Source organism: Trachypithecus francoisi, unplaced genomic scaffold (assembly GCF_009764315.1).
Source record: "Trachypithecus francoisi isolate TF-2019V2 unplaced genomic scaffold, Tfra_2.0 Lachesis_group17, whole genome shotgun sequence".
Taxonomy (NCBI): domain Eukaryota; kingdom Metazoa; phylum Chordata; class Mammalia; order Primates; family Cercopithecidae; genus Trachypithecus; species Trachypithecus francoisi.
The window spans coordinates 15,742,751-15,764,024 of NW_022681462.1; the positions used below are offsets into that span (position 1 = coordinate 15,742,751).

Genomic DNA, 21,274 nt, shown 5'->3' on the forward strand with positions numbered 1-21,274 from the left:
GAGCGACTAGTGCCCCATCACCTTCTCAGAGAAAGCCCCAATTTTAGGGGCAAATCTGCATGGACTGTAAATAGAAGGTGGTGATACCCATGGCACTAGCAATGCCCAGGCACATTGGAAATTACCTCATAAAATGCTGGTTTTCTGGTTTCCATTTCAGCAAGGTTGACAAAGTTATATTAGACTCACTCCATTGTACTGTGTTTAAAACGCAATTTTAAATTTCACCTGTAAGTGTTTATCTCCTGTAGCTTGAACACACATAAATCCTGCACAGGAAAAGAGTGATTTGGCTGGATTCTATCTACAGTGCTTTCATGAAAAAAAAAAAAAAAAAAAGAAAAGTTTTAATAAAAACCTTTTGATTTTATCAATACTTATTTAATCTATCAAAAATATATTAAGGATGCCACCATATTTGTTGTTGTTTTTTTAAACAACAAAATCTTTCCAGCATTTCAATTTAGTACTCAAATTTATAAACCACAATACTACTAAATATATATAAGATGACTGACCACTTGTAATTGGGACACAATAAAGATAAAGACATTAAGGTTGTTCAACCTAAAACCCTAACACGGGGCAGTTTTAAACATGGGCAACGAAGTGTTCGCTGAAGTAAATCTCACCTTCAGCACACAGGCAGGCAATTTTAGAAGTAATGTCTAAGACAGATTTTTTTAAAAAATGGCTCCTGGGCAACTTTCTCTTGTCAATATGGTCTTCTTGTGCAATTACCTCTTGAGGTGAGTAATGTACCTGGCCCAGGAGAAGCAAAGTCCAGCAGAGGGCTGAGGTCAGGCCTGGGGAGACTGGCAGGACAGGTATGGTAGTTTAGTCATTAGATTATAATCAGCGAAGAATGGAACAACTTTTTCTTGAAGTTTGAAAACTCTTTGCTCTAATCCTTACTAATAGCAGAAATCCTAATTTTCTCATCCTGGGGGACCAGGGAACTGGAAACTCCTGGGCATATGCCTCTTAAATCCTTGGTGGATTTCCTGGTCAACCAGTTAGGGGCCTCTGTATCAGTCACGTATCTGTGCAGCAGATAAATCACGTTAAAGAAGGCTCTACAATGTATTTAAAATTATTTTTGAGTTCTAAAACATTGGCTCCAGGAATTAACCTCATACTATCCTCCAATAACAATGACAACAGCAGCAACAACAATACATCCTTTGATTTGAAAGTAAATGTAACAGAACTGTAAAATCTAAACAATTTTACAATTCCACTAAATTCAATAAAGTTAAAAATTTGTTTTAAAGCTTTCTTTCTTTAAAGCCCAGCATCAAATAATTATCTGCACTGGCCCAGGTGAAGATAACACAGGTATAAAGTGGATGATTCAGATTTAGGTTCTTCCTTAAAAGGCATAGGTTCTCTAGGTTCTCCTATGCCAGACAAGCCTTCCAAACCCCACTGGACATGTTCCCATGTCCTCTTTCCATTTATCTGTCATACCCAAAAATCCTATCTGCTGAAGACAGTTATTGAAGTAACAAGATAAACATAGACATGTATATGTGTTTTACTGTAGTAGCAAATCTATTAAAATGTTATACACAGCTTCTCTAAATGTTAACATGAATCTTTTAAGGTTCTTCAAAATGTTTTAGGGTGCAGGGGGGACACAGAGGTTGCAGTGAGCTGAGATCGTGCCACTGCACTCCAGCCTGGGTGACAGAGAGAAACTCCGTCTCAAAAACAACAACAACAACAACAACAACGACAACAAAATATTTTAGGAAATTATGGGAAGATTTTACTGTGAAAGTTTGTTGACATTCAAGACATGTGTCAGAGGTAGTTCTGAGGTTTTTTTGAAAACCACCAAAACACGAATGGCTCTGACATGAGTAAACTACTTTGAAAAGTAAAATTTAGGGCTGGGTGTGGTGGCTCACCTAAGGTCAGGAGTTCGAGACTAGCCTGGCCAACATGGAGAAAGCCCGTCTCCATTAAAAAATACAAAAAAGTAGCTGGACGTGGTGGCGGACACCTGTAATCCCAGCTACTCGGGAGGCTGAGGCAGGAGAATCGCTTGAATCTAGGGGGTGGAGGTTGCAGTGAGCCAAGATCACGCCACTTTACTCCAGCCTAGGCAAAAGAGTGAAACTCCATCTCAAAAAAAAAAAAAATTTTTACCTCACTCCAACCAAAAAAGAATGAATGAAATGGTCTGTCCTAAAGGGCTGAATTTCAGGGTGATTACATGGCATGAAGTGGGGCTGAGGGAGTACTGGGAGGTGAGAGGCCAAAGTCTGAATCTAGGTTTATGATTTTGCTTTTACTGTTTATCTGCTTTACTGAGCCTGAACTTCCGGAGTTCATAATTAATCAAGATCAAAAGATTGCCATCTTAAAGCAAACAAAATAACCCATCCCTGAAGAACTGTTTCTTCTACTTTTTATTCCAAAAGCAATAATTTTCTGACTTTCCCTCTGTTTTACACACACTTTCAAAAATGGTATTTGTGATCCACATTTAAACCCCAAAGGCCAGCTAACAGAAATGTCAGATTACTAAACAAAATTAACTCTCACCACATTAAAGTGTACATGTGATAGAAAAATTGGTACTTCAAAAAACAAATGGCAAAGGAGAGTTGTTTAAAGTTAATAATCTCCAATTTAGGGCTTTAAATGGGCAGCCCTTGAACTCCTATGCCTGACTTTCTCAGAATATTTTAGCTTTCTTTCACATTATTGGAGAAAACAAAGGAAGGGAGTACTTAATAACCTACCTGTTGAAATGTCTAGGAAGAAATGCCATGATATTTGCAACTTACTTTGAAATGCATTTAAAAAAAACATAGAATCATGGATGGAGATAGATGGATAGATATGTGTATGATAAAACAATAATAGCAAAATGCTAATTGCAGACTTGAGGTGGTAGGCATATGGATGTTAAGCATACACTTCTTTGAACTTTTCTGAACACTGAAAATCGTAAGTGTCGGGAGAGTGAGAGAATTTGTAGTGTTATGGTTGATTTCTAAATGGAAATCAACACTAAATCTATAAGATGCTGATAATGGTACTAAACAAAATCTGATTACGTTTCTTTCTGCTATTTAGAATGCAGTTCCCTCCACCATTTTTTTTTTTTTTTTGTGCCTGCTATCTACCACCTGCCCTCCACCCCAACATAAACCTAATCAGAAGGTCAGGAAATGACTTTACCACACTATGTTAATACCAAATTCTAAACCTACAAAATCCTTTACAAGCCAGCCCTTAGTTAAGACCTGTTGTCTGGCCAGGCGCGGTGGCTCACGCCTGTTATCCTAGCACTTTGGGAGATCGAGGCGGGCAGATTACTTGAGGTCAGGAGTTCCAGACCAACCTGGCCAACATGGTGAAACCCCGCCTCTACTAAAAAAATACAAAAATTAGCTGGGCATGATGGTGGGCACCTGTAATCCCAGCTACTTGGGAGGCTGAGGCAGGAGAATTGCTTGAACCCGAGAGGCAGAGTTAGAAGTGAGCTAAGATTGGCCGGGTGCAGTGGCTCACGCTTGTAATCCCAGCACTTTGGGAGGCTGAGATGGGCGGATCATGAGGTCAGGAGATCGAGACCATCCTGGATGGTGAAACCCCGTCTCTACTAAAAATACAAAAAATTAGCCGGGCATGGTGGTGGGCATCTGTAGTCCCAGCTACTCGGGAGGTAGAGGCAGGAGAATGGCATGAACCTGGGAGGTGGAGCTTGCAGTGAGCCGAGATCACGCCACTGCACTCCAGCCTAGGCGACAGAGCGAGACTCCGTCTCAAAAAAAAAAAAAAAAAAAAAGTGAGCTAAGATTGCGTTACTGCACTCCAGCCTGGGCGACAGAATGACTCTCTGTCTCAAAACAAAAAACCTGTTCTCAAACAAAAGAAGGTGATAATTTAACCCAAGGGGGAGGGAGGAAAATTAGCAGATCATCCTAGCAATAAGCTGATAGGATTTTTAAGAGCCTGTTTATATTCCCACAGCTCCACTGGAAATGGATGCCCTTTCAGACGGCAAGAATTACTAATTCATTTCGTTCCTTTTTTTCTAGGATTCTGCCACCTCCCTCATTAGAGATGGAAAGCTAAACACACAGATAAACAAACAACACACAGTCAAGGCACCTGTTCTCCCTGAAGCATGCTGGACGGCTTCACTTCCCTCCTGAAGAGTGGAACAGAGGTCGGCCCGAAGGCAGAGTTCAGGTCTTCACATTAGTTCCACCTCTTAAGCTATTAATACAAAGAATGTGGAGACCATCTACGCTAGACTCCTCTCTCACATGGAAAATTAAAATCCAGGCTGCAGAAGGGACTTGTTCAAGGTCACTGACATTAGGGACAGATGAAGGACTAAGACCAGTCCCTGTGACCAACCCCTGACCACACTTTTGAAAGATCCTTGTGTGGTGGCAGAAGTGCCTATATTTGAGTTAGGTGCTCTGGAGGATAAGTTATTCCTTATCCTGGTCCCTTGAAATTTACTGGATAGGCAAATGATTGTGAAAGGAATTCTAAGGAGAAACAAAGAGGTAACACCGGCAACACAGTTACATGAAAAAATCACAGAGCAAGAGGGTGATCCTACTCATCCTGCCAAAGTTTCACACCAACAGAGGTAATTCCTTTTTGGATTTGTTGCAATGAGTGCCATAAGTCAGGACAGGTGACTTAACCTCCATTACACATCTTCTCACAACTGGGTGAGGCACCTCAAACTCTATTACTGAGTTTCAGTTTTCTTGTATGTAAAATGAGGGGTGGAGACCACAAATGACTTTTGAGACCCTTTCAACTTTGGTCCCTTTTTATGCTTTGTGTTTTAAAAAAAATGGCCTTAAAGTCCTTTAGTTGTGGCAGAGAAAGCTTAGCAAACTTAAGCCACTAAAACATCCTACAAAAGCAGATCAGAAAACTTTCAGCAGTAAAATGCAACTGAGAATATATTTTGGGTAGAGAAAAAACTTGAAACCACAAAGACCTGAAACCACGACAAACTAACAGATACGTTCTCTCAGTGCCAGTGTTATTACACAATTATGAAGTTTCCAGGAGCGAAACTGGTTTATCCAAGTATTTTGAAAAAGCAAGAAAATGATGAAAATTGAGTTGTAGTAAGTTTAATAAGATCCTCTGGGGGGGGGCGGGGGGGAGGTACAACCTGGTCATCTAGCTGGTTTTACGCATTCACAGATGTGAGATCCTCTTCAGCCACATGGAAGAAAAACCCCAAGACATATTTATGGAACAAATGCAGGCCAAGAAGAGAAGAGAGATCTGCCCTTTTTCTCCCAAACAGTTGATTCTATCTGCCTTACCAGTTGACTCAACATGAACTTCCCAGCCTCAATCTTTACTACATTCAGACTGAAAAGGAGAAAATGTTAGGAAAAGGTAACAAAGCAATTGTTTAGCTTAAAAATAGGGAAAGACATTTCTTATAGACCTCTGATAAACCAGCTCAGTGCACATCAAGCTGCAACTTAGGTTTAAGTTGCTTCAATGTGACAAATAATTTCTGGTCCAAAAGTAAATCAGTTGTTTGAAATTGGAATGTATCTTCCCTACAGAAAAAACATAAAATGGTGAGCAACTGGGCTCCCAATCCAGCCCTCGAAAGCCTAATCAAGGTGGAAAAATATTCCCAAATGTTTCAACTGCTTACTGACAGTCTCCTTGACAAGAAGCCTCTTTCCCCACTGCCAGCAGGAAAGGCCAGTTTCCCTCAGCTCTTGCTGGGTTTTGGCCAAGGGTTTTCCTATCTAGGGGTGGGGTGAGGGAGAAAAGGTAAGGAGGAGGAATTCTTCTTAAACTTCTGATTTAGGCTTCATTTTGGGGATCCTCAGAATGTGGCACCACTGAATCTTGAATGGCTCTAAAAGGATCGGTACTGATGTTATTTTACAAATCCCAACTTAAGTGTTACTGGGGAAATTCTTCCCTTTTAGGGTCACAATGACTGTTGGTAAGCAATTAAGGCAAGTGTCAGGCTCATAGGATATAATCATGATGCAGTGGATTCTTAGCTAGTTGACTACACAGAGGGACAGGATTTGTCCTACAAGCGCAATTTCCTTCCGAGTTATAACAAGACAGAGCCATCCACTTAGTACACATATTTCCCATGTTACTTTCCTGACATAAAAGAACCAGGCAGGCCGGGCGCGGTGGCTCAAGCCTGTAATCCCAGCACTTTGGGAGGCCGAGACAGGCGGATCACGAGGTCAGGAGATCGAGACCATCCTGGCTAACATGGTGAAACCCCGTCTCTACTAAAAAATACAAAAAACTAGCCGGGCGTGGTGGCGGGCGCCTGTAGTCCCAGCTACTCGGGAGGCTGAGGCAGGAGAATGGCGTAAACCCGGGAGGCGGAGCTTGCAGTGAGCTGCGATCCGGCCACTGTACTCCAGCCTGGGCAACAGAGGGAGACTCCGTCTCAAAAAAAAAAAAAAAAAAAAAAAAAAAAAGAACCAGGCAGCAAAGATAATGTAAAGGCCAACTAGCTACCAAGCTTCCTCACAATTTTAACACATTAGTCTTAAAATATTGTTTCATTTATAAGGGAGTAGTTTAGTTTGAAGTACTTGATTCAGAAAGAACCTCCAGGAAATACTAGAGCTATCTCCACTTCCCAAAGTCAACTACCTTGTGGAGGCACTAGAAGGTATTTTATGTCAAGACTCATGATTTTCACAGATAACTGAAACCCTTGGTGGCTAAGCTGCTGAAGATGGGCTTTCCTGGCCATCACTAACATGTTTGCAGCAGGGAGCCCAACCAAGCTTTAAGTCATGCAGTCTGCGGTGGTTAAAGACCATGCTGGCTGGGTGTGGTGACGCACGCCTGTAATCCCAGCACTGTGGGAGGCTGAGGCGGGTGGATCATGAGGTCAGGATATCCAGACCATCCTGGCTAACATGGTGAAGACCCGTCTCTACTAAAAACACAAAAAAATGGGCCGGGTGCGGGGGCTCACGCCTGTAATCCTAGCACTTTGGGAGGCCGAGGCGGGTGGATCACCTGAGGTCAGGAGTTTGAGACCAGCCTGACCAACATGGTGAAACCCTGTCTCTACTAAAAATACAAAAATCAGCCTGGTGTGGTGCTGGGTGCCTGTAATCCCAGCTACTCGGGAGCCTGGGGCAGGAGAATCGCTACAACCCCGGAGGCGGAAGTTGCAGTGAGCCGAGGTCATGCCACTGCACTCCAGCCTGGGCGATAGAGCCAGACTCCGTCTCAAAAAAAAAAAAAAAAAAAAAGACCACTGCCCAAGACAGGGCAACCAAGTGGCTACTGCCAACTTCTTCCATCAGAGAGCTTTACTGACAGGTGGAAGGGCCCCCGACTTAATGTCGGTCAAGAGGAACAACTCTTGGCTCATTTTACTCACTGGTGTGCTTCAGCCACTTCCCAGGACTAACTTCACACTGTTTCATTCTCTGGGAAAGTCACAGTCACTGAAAGCATCCTGGATATGCCATCCCCTGAAAACTGCTGCACACCCAGCAGTGAGTTGCTTGTATAAATGGAAGCTCTTGTGTTAACTTTTTCTTGTGTGTTTGCATATAGGGAATTAACTTGAACACTCGTGGTCCATACATACCATGGAATTATTCAGCCTTAACAAAGAAGGAAACATTGTCATATGCTATAACATGGATGAATCGTGAAGATTTTGCGAAGTGAAACGTCAGTCACAAAAAGAAATACTGCATGATTTGTTTCGCTTACACCAGCTATCTAAATGTGACTAGTCAAAGTCCTAGAAACAGAAAGGAGAACAGTGATTGCCAGAGGCTGGGGGCTGGGGAGGGGAGTAAGTTGTTGTTTAATTGGGAAAGAGTTTCAGTTTTGGATGATGAAAATGTTCTAGAGATCTGTTATACAAACTTGGATATAGTTAACACTACTGTACTGTACACTTAAAAATGGTTAAGATGATATATGCTATGTTATGTGTTTTTTACCACAATAAAAAAAAGATAATCTGTGAAACAAAGAGAGGCTACTTGAAATAGGTAAAGAACCTCAAATTTAGAAATGTTGGGTTTAGCTTAGGAACATTTCTGCCGTCCTTAAGAAGTAAACATTCACTTTGGGAGGCCAAAGCAGAAGGATCGCTTAAGCCCAGGAGTTTGAGACCAGCCTGTGCAACAATGTGAGACCTCATCTCTATTTTTATTAAAAAATTCTTTTAAAATAAAAAAGGAGTAAACATTAACACTATTTAAAAAGTTAACTTTCCCCTAATTACAAAAGTAACACATGGCCGGGCGCGGTGGCTCAAGCCTGTAATCCCAGCACTTTGGGAGGCCGAGACGGGTGGATCACGAGGTCAGGAGGTCGAGACCATCCTGGTCTACACGGTGAAACCCCGTCTCTACTAAAAAATACAAAAAAAAACTAGCCGGGCGAGGTGGCGGGCGCCTGTAGTCCCAGCTACTCGGGAGGCTGAGGCAGGAGAATGGCGTGAACCCGGGAGGCGGAGCTTGCAGTGAGCCGAGATCGCGCCACTGCACTCCAGCCCGGGCGACAGAGCGAGACTCCGTCTCAAAAAAAAAAAAAAAAAAGTAACACATGTCCCCATTATGCAAACTACATACATCACAACCCTCCCTTAAAAAAATTCTTCTATACTATGAGGCGCGATTAACAAATATGCAAGACCTTCTCCAGGAAACTATAAAAGAAAGATCTCATGCTTCAAATTTAAGTGTAAATGTTGGCTTTGCTTTGTTCCTTGGCGTACCAGGCAAACCATATATAAGAAAAACACAAACATTTCCTTTGGTACTGGTTTTACTGAGACAAAAATGGCTTTTCTTACAAAATCATTTCAAAGAACAGAAGAAAGTTAAACAAAATAGATTTTCCCCAAATTGTTAGCTCTGACAAATTCCTCTAATCCCTTACAATGTCTACAACACCAGCAACAGAATACACCAAAATATTTTTCATGATTAGTCCCTTTTCGTCTCTAACCTCAGTTGTAAAGATTAAACACACAGATTATAAAACACTCACACATAATCACAAGAATTTCCTAACAGTTCCATTTATTCTACATGGGGGTTAGCAATGTTTTTTAATATTACTCAAAGCAGGAAAAAAGGGGCTGTTTTATTTTTCTTTGGAACAGGTTCCTGCCAGATTTTGCACATTGCAGTTCTCTGGCGACGTGATGAGAACACATGCGCACCCACAGACACTAATTTTGCTCTTCACCCTTCCCAAGCAGCCTTTATGACACATGCTGTCTGTGTTTCATTTAATGGAATTCAAGAGGCCCAGTCAAACAGCAGAGCCCCACAGGGCCAGGGCAACAACAGGCAACCCATCTTCTCCACTGGATGGGTACAAGGAACATGTGTTTAAAAGAAGACAACAACAAAAAGCCACATCTAGCCTGGACATCTCTAATCTGAAGAATCTTTACAAATGAATGAATTAACACTGAAAACTAAGTCATCTCTTCGATTGAAATCAGGAAAGAGATAGTAATCTTGCTGTAGTTCCTATACACTGAAATCTATGAAGATGATGCAGCTAACTGTCTGAGCTGCTCTCAGATGTGCAGTAAAGAAAGTATTACTCTCATCCCAAGCCAAAGGGGGCTAAAGTGCCAGCCTGCTTCTGCAGCACTTGCTTTCTCTATGGTCATCATCTGTTTTAGTTTGTTTGTTTTTTGAGATGGAATCTCGCTCTGTCGCCCAGGCTGGAGTGCAGTGGCACTATCTCGGCTCACTGCAAGCTCCACCTCCCGGGTTCACGCCGTTCTCCTGCCTCAGCCTCCCCAGTAGCTGCGACTACAGGCTCCTGACACCATGTCCGGCTACTTTTTTTGTATTTTTAGTAGAGACAGGATTTCACTGTGTTAGCCAGGATGGTCTCGATCTCCTGACCTCGTGATCTGCCCACCTCAGATCCCAAAGTGCTGGGATTACAGGTGTGGGCCACTGCGCCCTGCCATCATCTATTATGAAGAAACCTTGGCAAATAAGAATCCAAGTGGGTCGGGAGGCCAAAGCAGGTGGATAACCTAAGGTCAGGAGTTCGAGACCAGCCTGGCCATCATGGTGAAACCTCGTCTCTACCAAAAATACAAAATTAGCCAGGCGTGGTGGTGCACGTCCGTAATCCTAGCTACTTGGGAGGCTGAGGCAGGAGAATCGCTTGAACCAGGGAGGTGGAGGTTGCAGGGAGCCGAGATCGTGCCATTGCACTCCAGCCTGAGCAACAAGAGTGAAACTCCATTTCAAAAAAAGAAAAAAAGAAAAAAGGGCTGGGCACAGTGGCTTATGCCTGTAATCCCAGTACTTTGGGAGGCCGAGCTGCAGCATTTGCTTTCTCTATGGTCATCGTCTGTTTTTTTTTTTTTTTTTTTTAAAGGTTTGAGACCAGCCTGACCAATGTGGAGAAAACCTGTCTCTACTAAAAATACAAAATTAGCCGGGTGTGGTGGCACATGCCTGTAATCCCAGCTACTCGGAGGCTAAGGCAGGAGAATCGCTTGAACTCAGGAGGCGTAGGTTGCAGTGAGCTGAGATCGCGTCATTGCACTCCACCCTGGGCAATAAGAGCAAAACTCCTTCTCAATAACAAAACAAACAAATCCAAAAGGGAATGCACACGGTTTCCACAACTATGCCACATGTAGCGCAAGACAATCCAGGTGGAGTTGACGCAACAAGCTGTCAGCAAACGTATACCCAGAAGAATGTTCAGGGCTCACAGAAGTCCATGCTGGTTTGGTAAGAGGGTGATCATTCATCCCATTTATACATTTAGGAGTTTATGTCGTTAGAAGGCTGATCCACACTTGTCTCTGGCTTTTCTGAGCTATATAGGAATGTTGCTATTTCTAGATAACGATATAAGATTTACCTACAAGTGTTATTAAACCCAACCAGTATGTAGGCATAATGACCATAAATTCCAGATGTGGGGAGGACAATATCACAGCAGACAGTGAGCAATGGACAGCAGGCAATAGACAGGCGAAGCCTCCTGAGGCAGTGATCATCATGACCACGCATCCATAAACCACACATCCGGACAGCAAGGACAGACTGCAGACTCCATAACAAACAGGTCTCCCTCTCAAGACAAATAAGGATGTTTAAATGTTGGTAGGTAATCTATACTAATTTTAAATAAACCTGTTTTTATAAAATGTTTATTGAATTCACAATAGCTTGAGTCTTTAGAATATAATTTTAGTAAGTGCTAAAAATCTGCAAGCCAGCAAAGACTAGGAAAAACTGTTCCACTAAAATATCTTGGACACTCTTAACCTTTCAGGATTCAAATGCTCTCCCTGTCACTCTCCCCAAGAAAAAGGAAAAAAAAAATCTTTTGTCCAAGGTTATGTCACTCTACTTGGCTCAGAAAACATGGCCACCAAAACTATCAAACGGATTTTTGAGTAGAGCAGTTCTTTCTTGATTTCCATCCAAGCAGAGTTAGGTTTTGAAGAACCAAAAAGGAATAGCTCAAAGTTGCTTATACACAATAGCAATGAGTGACTCTGGATTGTAGACTCCAGTAAATCTATGAATAAAAGAAAACCCAGGGAGGAATTTATCTCCAATAACAATGAATCCCCACTAGGGCGGGAATTAAGAGAAGAACTGGACTGGGCTCAGATCTGAAGCACTTTTAAATGTAACACTCCCCAGCACATTGCTCTGAGCATAGGCAGCGTCTCACTCAATATCTATTGATTGCCTCCAAGTTGAATGATATAAGACCTTTGAAACTGGCCATGGCTCTGTATTCCTTTTCCCTCAAAAGGGAAAGAAGGCATCTAAAAACCACGTGGTTAGCGCTTAACAGCAAAGACGCCTCTGAAGCGTCAGCCACAGGGCAGCCACAACCCTAGGAGTGATTATCACTGTCCAGTTTCAATGGTCAGTATACCCTCTGTGTAGTATAACCAAAGCTAACAGAATATGGTGCTCTGGAAAGAAAGCGGACAGGACCTGAGCGAGTCCCAACCATACACATCAAAGAAAAACAAGACATTTTCACAGAAAGTGTTACTAAATCAAGAACTTTAAAAGAAATTTTTTTTTTTTTTTTTTTGAGGCGGAGTCTCGCTCTGTCGCCCGGACTGGAGTGCAGTGGCCAGATTTCAGCTCACTGCAAGCTCCGCCTCCCGGGTTTCCGCCATTCTCCTGCCTCAGCCTCCCGAGTAGCTGGGACTACAGGCGCCCGCCACCTCGCCCGGCTAGTTTTTGTATTTTTAGTAGAGACGGGGTTTCACCGTATTAGCCAGGATGGTCTCGATCTCCTGACCTCGTGATCCGCCCGTCTCGGCCTCCCAAAGTGCTGGGATTACAGGCTTGAGCCACCGCGCCCGGCCAAGAAATTTTTTTTTATCCCTGACTATAATCATTTACCATAGGCCTCAAGGGAAAAAAAAATGCTATCATGAAACCTAATGTTTCTGTGAAAGCACAGGAAATTAGCTATTCTGTCTTTAAAATAAAACAAAATTAATTTATATTTTTCTAATGAATGTGATAAAGTGAACCCTAAGTTGAGTGTGGCATTCACCAAAACTGTAAGAAAAAACCCCGTTTACTATAAGATGGCAATAACACTTTTAAAGTAGCCTTCCTTTCACAACTTAAAAAAATGTTAATAAAAAATGGCCCTTCCTTTGAATCTGAAGTATTTTTTAATGTCACCAAGTGCTATTATTAAATATGTACTATATATGCATGTATACACATATAAAAATAAGCACTACAGATGTGGGCAGGAAAATTCTTAGCAAAACCCCCACATATTTCAAATACTGTTCTTCCTCATTATTGTCCTCTACCATAATTAGCACGTTACAGCATAACAGGTGGCTTTCATTTATAGAATGCAAAATTAATGAAATTTGGAGATGGTCTTGTCTCCAAAAACAAATTGGCCATTCTATGAAAAGTACACCCCTTAATCTACAAAACAAACAGAAACAAACTCCCTTCATGCTGGCTTTCCAAATTATAGGAATTTCTGAATGTAGTTAAGTAAGTAAATTGAACGCATTTACTGACAGCTTAAAATTCATACACTTCAAGGAAAACAAGTCATTATTATGGGCTTTATAAGAAAGGGGAAGAGAAACAAAGATTGCCTATTTTTCCAGCTTGGTAACCCCAGATCTCTTTAATGCTCTCTGAGTGATAACAGGATTTACTGCGATACACTGGGCTGCTCCACAAATGCTAAATCTTAGGCAAATTTGTGAGCAGTTGTGTTATAGGTCCTGACCTAGCCATTCTGGACAGACAGACCAGGAAAGCATAAATAGTACTGCTATAAACTAACTATAGCATCTGTCCCTAACAAGCAAGACTCACAAAGTATTTTTTTAAAATATGAGGAGACACTGAATAGACTGTCAACACACATAGGAATGTTTTATACACTCAAATAAATAAGATATGTGCTTTAACTAGTCAGACATTGTTTAAATTTAGTGGGTGAAGAAAGAGAGAGGGTCAGACAGGCAGACACGGCCTCCCAATTATGCAGAATGATCCTTCAGATCATGTGAACGCTATAATTAAATGTTGCTACCAAATCCCCACTACCCTTTCTCCCACCTAGAAAAAGTTAACGCATGAATTCAGTATGAGCAAATTGTGATTTATAAAAAAACACAAAACAAACAAAAAAACCCACCCTATTCACTCGGTAGGGGAATAAAGCTTTCTTGCATTAAGTCACGCATCTTGGGGGGGTAAGAAAAAAGCACAGTACTGAAAGAAATCCAACATAACACAACGGTAATTATTAGACCACCTCCTTCAGCTCACCTCTGCTTACTCATTTTTTTTAAAGCTCTACACTACCCACCCAAAAGGTATACCATCTTTGCAAGCTGTTTCCTAGGCAGCATCTTTTAGATTCAGGACTTAAAAAAAAAAAAAAAAAAAAGTCTATCAGAATATCTAAGGAGAAATTGTTTTCAGAAAGAGGAATGAGGGGGTAAGAGCCCTGTGTCTATCAACAGACCAGAGGTTACCTATCTGTCCTTGCACGTGGGCACATACAAATACAAACACATACACACTGTGGTCTTCTACAACTAGGATAATTTTTCTCCTTTAAAAAAATGCTAAAAGCAAGCACCAGAAAGGTTAAGCAGAAGAGAACAATGAAAAAATAAAGTTCATGTAAACAGTAAGCACGTACCTGCCAGGCGATGCCATTTCCTCTACATTGTGGAGCCCGAGTGCTCGGTGTTAGCATTATTGCTACTCTAAAGCTTCCGATAAAAATGGATCGTCTCTTGCTGACCTGAGAACCAGCTGGCTGCCTGAGAAGTGGTTTCCCCCATATATGATTCAGTCTCCTTGACAAATATACTGCATTGTACTGGATGAGTCATCCGAGGGTTAGTCCGCATTTTATAGGCCTGTTGTGTCATTACTCACATTCAACATCCTGCTTCTCAAAAGTGGAAACTGGAAGCCTGACAGCTGACAGATGCGTTTTCCAATTAAAATATTGTTTAAAAAAATTCCTGTAAGTTATGATTATCAATCATTGATGAGAGGATGAAATGCCCAGGAAGCAAATGGCACAGTTCAATACCTGAGATTACATTGTGGAGAACCACAAGTGCAAATTCTTCACCCGCCCCCAGCCCCAAAACAAAGAATTTTGTACAAAGTTGAGAGCAAGGATCCCTCTCTTTAAAGTTATCAGTTGAATTTGTGTAGGCATGGACTTAATGATTCTTGTGCTGTGAGGTTACCCAGCTGCAGAAGCTATGTAAAAAGTACACATCAAAATGTTGGTCCTGGATTAATTTTATAGGTGGGATAGTGACATTGTGTTTATAAAATGTCTACTTTTTTAGAGAGGCATGTTGAAGTATGTTAGGGGTAAAATGATAAGATATCTGGGGTTTGTTGTGAACATTTTAGCAAAAAAATAAGGGAGGGGGTAAAGAAATGTGGCAAAATCTTGATAAATGGTTTCATCTGTGTAGTGCATATATGCAGGTTGACTGTATTTCTCTTCTTTGAAGTATCTTTGAAAATTTTCATAACAAAATGTTTTTAAAAATTAAAAAATATGTTTTTCCATCTAATTTATACCTAAACAAGGCACTTCTCTAGTTAGGTATAGAGCTACCATACATGTGAGTGGAGGGCACCATTTACACAGTGCGGCCCTGTGGGTGTGGGAGCTGAACTTGAACTTGAAGTTGTTTCTGCCTTCCAGCTGGGAGGTATGATACACGTGTCCTACGGCTGTTGTGAGTGTTGCATCAACCTCCTGAACAAGTGCCTAGTGCCTTCTCCCAGGGCGATCTGGTGATCGTTTCCTTATGCATCCTCTGAGGACACAAGCCCTGGCTTCGTTCGTGAGCTAAGTGTTAACATTATGAAGTAGAGGTGACTATATCCAGCTTCCTTATAAGGTTTTGGAAATGCTCCATGAGAGGTTATGTAAGTCACATCCACAGTCTCTTAAACCAACAGGTCCTTTGGTAATGTGGCACAGTGTTTGCTTGAATCACTTAATGTTCAAATCGGGTGTCTTAAACCATCTGGAGGAGGAAGAGCTTTGATTTAGTGGCTGACAAAAGAAAGTGCAGATATGGAGGCTCCAATGTATGTGAAATAAAACCACTCTTTTTTTTTTTTTTTTGAGATGGAGTCTTGCTCTGTCGCCCAGGCTGGAGTGCAATGGCCGGATCTCAGCTCACTGCAAGCTCCGCCTCCCAGGTTCACGCCATTCTCCTGCCTCAGCCTCCCGAGTAGCTGGGACTACAGGCGCCCGCCACCACGCCCGGCTAGTTTTTTGTATTTTTTAGTAGAGACGGGGTTTCACCGTGTTAGCCAGGATGGTCTCGATCTCCTGACCTCATGATCCGCCCATCTCGGCCTCTCGAAGTGCTGGGATTACAGGCTTGAGCCACCGCGCCTGGCCAATAAAACCACTCTTGAAACTGGCTGTCACTTTAAAAACTATCCACATTGATGCGCTGTGAAAACATGACAAGTCACCACAGGAAACAAAATACAGGGGTCACTAAAGCCCAGAGCTCCCGCATGGCCCCCCTAGTCCTGAAACTTAAAAACGGAAGCATGTTTCAGGCTGAGGTTCCCACCTCAGCAAACAGCTGACTCTAATTCTTAAAGGACCCTGTCTAATAGGACTTCAAACTGGCTCCAAATGGTTGGGACAGTCCCATCCAACATCAAATTACAACCCACTAATCCAGACTGATTAGGATTGCCTGGGCCTGAACTGAAGACTTCCTGTGATTTGACAATTCTTTCCTCATGAGGACTGCAGGCTGCAGCCTTATCAAAATGTTTCCTTGAAATTTTATAACCTTTCACACACCTGAAAAGCATAATTTACCTTAACGCAACAGCTAGAAATGGGGGAAATTAATAAACTTCTAGTCTAATTTGAGTTTCTGTGGTATTTTGGAGAAATAAGTTCACAGTTCATTGAAGAATTTTATAATTCAGATTTCAGTAATGAAAAACACAAAAATAATAGCAATAATAATGTGTGCATACATGCACACACAATAAGGTAAAGACAGTAAAATGGTAACAAATGGGGAAATGAGTCCTTCATACTGTTTTTGCAACATTTCTGTAATTATGAACTGTTTCAAAATAAACTTAAACATTCACAAACACACAGGAATGAATATATATAACCCTTATTCCTAAAAAAATAAAAAAAGAGATTATTGGGTGCAGTGGCTCATGCCCGTAATCCCAACACTTTGGGAGGCTGAGGTGGGAGAACTGCTTGAGGCTGGAGACCAGCCTAGGCAACAACATGAGACCCTGTCTCTACAAACAATACAAAAAGTAGCTGGGCATGGTGGTGCATGCTTGTGGTCCCAGCTACACAGAAAGCTGAGGCAGGAGGATAGCCTGAACCTGGGAGGCTGAAGCTGCAGTAAGCTATGTTTGTGCCACTGCACTCCAGCCTGGGTGATGGAGCAAAAGACCATGTCTCAAAAAAAAAAAAAAAAAAAAAAAAAAAAAGGTTTTTTAATGTATTTAATAATCACCACAGTTACTGCTGCTGACATGCCCACTCATTTGAAAAATCTTGGACCATAAAGAAATTTACCAAAATGTTAACACTGGGAAATGCCTCTGGGTTTGGGTTTCTCAAAGGATATTCCTTATATGTTTATATTTCCTTATAAACATTTTTATAAGGGGAGACACATACACACACACACACATTTTGGGAAAACATCATACTATATCCTTGAGAATACTGTTCAAGTTTTTCTAGGCTTGCATTTTCCAAACTTATTTGACCACAGAATCCCCACCCTCAACCCCCACTACCATCCCAACGAGCCTGAAGAAAGAACTTTGGTGGTGACAGCATATGGGATACTTTTCCCCTGATCTTTTACTTTTACTGTAAGTTTTCTTCACTCATTGTAACAACAAAGACATGGTTCCTGCCATCTTTAACAGACATTTCTGTTTGGTCAACTTGCATGCTAATGATACCACCAGTTAGAAAACAACTTAATTATGCAACTTTCAGTCTCCCCTGACCATTCTAGTGTGGCCTGTGCCACCAGCAGCTGAGGAGCCTGCACCTGTGTGCACTGGCTTGGCAGCTCATGCCAGCGCTGGGCCTGGGTGAGGCCATTCCAAGGAGTAGTACAGCTTGCTGCAGGCCTGGCTCCACCTCACTATTTTCAGAGCACGGGGTCTTAGAACCTGGAAACCAGCCTGGGTATATATGTCTTCTGCCTCTGAGCTCTCCAGGCCTTCATGTATTCATTTCCTAGCACTGATCCTTGGCAGGTAAGAAGCAAAATTAGCTCTAACTGTAAAGCAAAACTTTAGCTATATATGTATATAACAAGTCCAAATACTGGCTACACTCAGGATCTAAAAGCAAATGTGGGTATCAATGATGCAGGTACTGTAGGCTGACTGTATTGTGTAGTGGTATAAAAGCATGAGCTTGGAGTGAAATTTTCTTGGTTCAAAATTCAGCCTTGCCCACACTTAATGTTGTTTAACTTCTCTAAGCCTTTGCTTCCTTACCTGTAAAATGGATACAACACTATTAATAATCTTACAGAATTGTTTTGAATGATATAAATGCGACCATTCGCAACAAGTACTTAGCACAGAGCCTGGCCACATACAGAACACTCGTCAATTTATGTGAACAACAATGATAATGATATTAGTAAATTTTATGAATTTAGACTCTCTCAGAGGTGGGCAAATTATGGCCAGCAACACATTCGGGTGTTTATATGCTGTCTATGGCTGCTTGAGAGCTACAAAGGCAGGCCTGAACAGCTGTGACAGAAACCACATGGGGTCCCCAAAGCTGAAAATATTTACCATCTAACTTTCATCGAGAAAGTTCGTTGACCCCTGGTGATCAACATTTGGGTGAATAAAGAACCAGATCTTTTTGCTATAGAAATGTTGGTTGTTGATGCCTTATTCTCCTCAATGTCTCAATTTAGAATCAGACACAAGAGTGTTATTTATGGTGATTTGGTCCACAGGAACTGTAGTTCACACTTTCCTTATAATGCAAAACACAAACATAGCTTTCTGTCTCAGGCACTGTCTCTCTACAGTGCCTGAGGTTTCCTGCTGGTCTTTCCACCTCCCCTCTTCCCTGACCAGCCCACTCAGAAAGGACCTCCCCTATTTCAGAGTCCAGTGACTCCAGCTGAAGTGTATGAGTCCACAGCCATCTTCCCCTCCCCCGAAGTCACATTTGTGCATTATGTAGAAACCACACATGTCCCCAGAGGTGGAAGCAAGAGGTGAAAGATGATCTGGAAGAGGCATGCAGGAAACTAAGCCAACAGAAATGAAGGATGCTTTCAAGGGGGTTGAATAGCCACACACAGGATTAACAAGGCAGCGAGGACCTTCAGAAATGAGGGCTACAGCCACACTGTTCCTGCGCATAAGAGCTCAGTAAGGCCGGGCGCGGTGGCTCAAGCCTGTAATCCCAGCACTTTGGGAGGCTGAGACGGGCTGATCACGAGGTCAGGAGATCGAGACCATCCTGGCTAACACGGTGAAACCCCGTCTCTACTAAAAAATACAAAAAACTAGCCGGGCGAGATGGCGGGCGCCTGTAGTCTCAGCTGCTCGGGAGGCTGAGGCAGGAGAATGGCGTGAACCCGGGAGGCGGAGCTTGCAGTGAGCTGAGGTCCGGCCACTGCACTCTAGCCTGGGCGACAGAGCGAGACTCCGTCTCAACAACAACAACAACAACAACAACAACAAAAAAGAGCTCAGTAAGGAGAATGAGGACCAACCTAGAAAAATGAAGATCATGCCTCAAAATCAGGTCCCAAGACATACCCTTGCATCCAATCATACTGCATATTTTCTTTGGCAGGAAAAGCTTGTTTATTTGGGGGAAATGAATTCACAGCATTAATGGATAATGCAGGTGAAGGAACTCCTGGGACTGGTCCCTGGGAGGGGAAATTTGGACAAAAGAAACCATTCTAGCTGCCTTCAGTTACGTTCTCTTGAAAAAAAGAAGTCTCAGCCAGCTGTTTGAACAGATTAAACTGGGGTGTACTTAGATATACACAGTGTCTTTCTGGTGGTCACTTGCTGCCTTACTGGCAAATATCTTTGAGAAGTCAATCCAACAGAGAAATGCCTGTGTTAAATACTGACGAGAATGATGAGGGCCGGTCAAGGAGGCAGGGGAGGCAGATGATTTCTATTGTTACCTAGTAGAGTAGGACTTCAGAACACACAGTGACAAATCTTCCTTGAAGCTAAGTCAGTTCTCAGCTATGTTTCTTAAAGTGTAACAGGCTGGCAGGAGGGGTAAAATAAAGCTCTCTCCAAAGCTCAGGGTTAATTTGGGGATGTTCAGCTTGGCCAGAGCCAGAAGACCTGGCTCTCGCAGATGAAATGCATATGGGTTATTATGCCAAGTAGATTGAAAAATAAATAAATAAGTAAGAGGCTCAACTGGGCTTGGTGGCTCGCACTTTGGGAGGCCGAGGCAGGCGGATCATTTGAGTTCAGGAGTTTGAAACCAGCCTGGCCAACATGGTGAAAGCCCGTCTCTACTAAAAATACACAAATTATCTGGGTGTGGTGGTGGACGCCTGTAATCCCAGCTACTTGGGAGGCTGAGAAAGAAGAATCGTTTGAGCCCAGGAAGTGGAGGTTGCAGTGAACAGAGATTGCACCACTGCACTCCCTCCTGGAAGACTGAGTGAGACTCTGCCTCAAAACAAACAAAAAAAAGGCTCTATAATGTAAGGACCTTTCAGAGCCAGAACAGTGGTTTCAGCCCAGGTTTCTTTAGAGAAAGGAAAAGGGAACGCACATTCTCCCAAAGCCCACTCTGTGTGGGGTGCTCCATAGGGTTCTATCATCACACCCATAAATTTCGTTCCTGGACTGTGTGGAGGGAAAATAGGGGGTTGGATTAGTACGCAGGCTTTGTCTAGATAGTCTGAGTTTCTCTTGCACAGTACGTTACACAAATGCAGCAGAACTGATGATAGAGGAAGAATCCAAAATACATCAGAAATATGGGAAAGTCACTCTGGGAAAGCATGGGAAGAGCCAGGGGCTTGATTAGCAATGACAGGGAATGGTTGGGGCATTCAGGGTGCTGATTATGTTGCTGAGGGAGACCAGTTTCCCCTTCAAGTCTGGCAAAAGAGTGCTGAGGACCAACCAGGACAAGGCCTGGCCTCAGACCTGGTTGCAGACAGACCAAGTCTAGATCTAGAGGTGGGATTTGAAGTTCAAGGGATTGGGTCAACTCAAGTCTTGGAAATGAGATAAAGGGAGTTAAGGAGTGATCATTTAATGTATTTAGCACCTGACAGGCTGAACAATGAAGTCTGAACTTGAAATCAGCTTAAAGTTCAATGGCCTATTCCTTAAGGTGCACTTGCACCAAGAGGATCATTAACTGGACTAAGCATGCTAGACCCAAATCTGCCACTCAGGCCAGCTGAACCCATTCTGCTGTTTCCCTACCTCTAAGCCAGAATTAGACCTGAAGCTGCTCTGTACAATTCTAAGAATAGTCTTCAGTGGAGAAATCTATTACTTACCTTGATGCTGCCCACAAAAAACTTATCCAAGACAGATTCCTAGCTAAATAAACCTTTCACATGGAAGCTATCTGTTTGTCAGAAGCCCATACAGCTGTGGACATGGAAATGTCTTCTAAGAACCTTCAACAATACTTTGTAATCATTCCCCTAGGTAAACAGCCCACAATT

The 21,274-nt window shown here is 42.4% G+C and overlaps 1 protein-coding gene across 3 annotated transcripts in view; it reads right to left on the reverse strand.

Moving 5' to 3' along the window:
- SPRED2 (sprouty related EVH1 domain containing 2) overlaps positions 1 to 21,274 on the reverse strand; it is a 128,809-nt gene that overhangs the window by 46,147 nt on the left and 61,388 nt on the right. Inside the window, exon 1 of one of the 3 annotated variants that reach the window (XM_033239250.1) lies at positions 14,203 to 14,423. The exons of 1 other annotated variant lie outside the window; for it this stretch is intronic. In XM_033239250.1, coding sequence (XP_033095141.1) covers positions 14,203 to 14,219 — 17 coding nt within the window. In that variant the 5' untranslated portion in view covers positions 14,220 to 14,423. Of the gene's footprint in view, positions 1 to 125; positions 146 to 14,202; positions 14,424 to 21,274 lie in introns of those variants that run through there. One more of the 3 variants, XM_033239251.1, reaches the window with a different exon arrangement.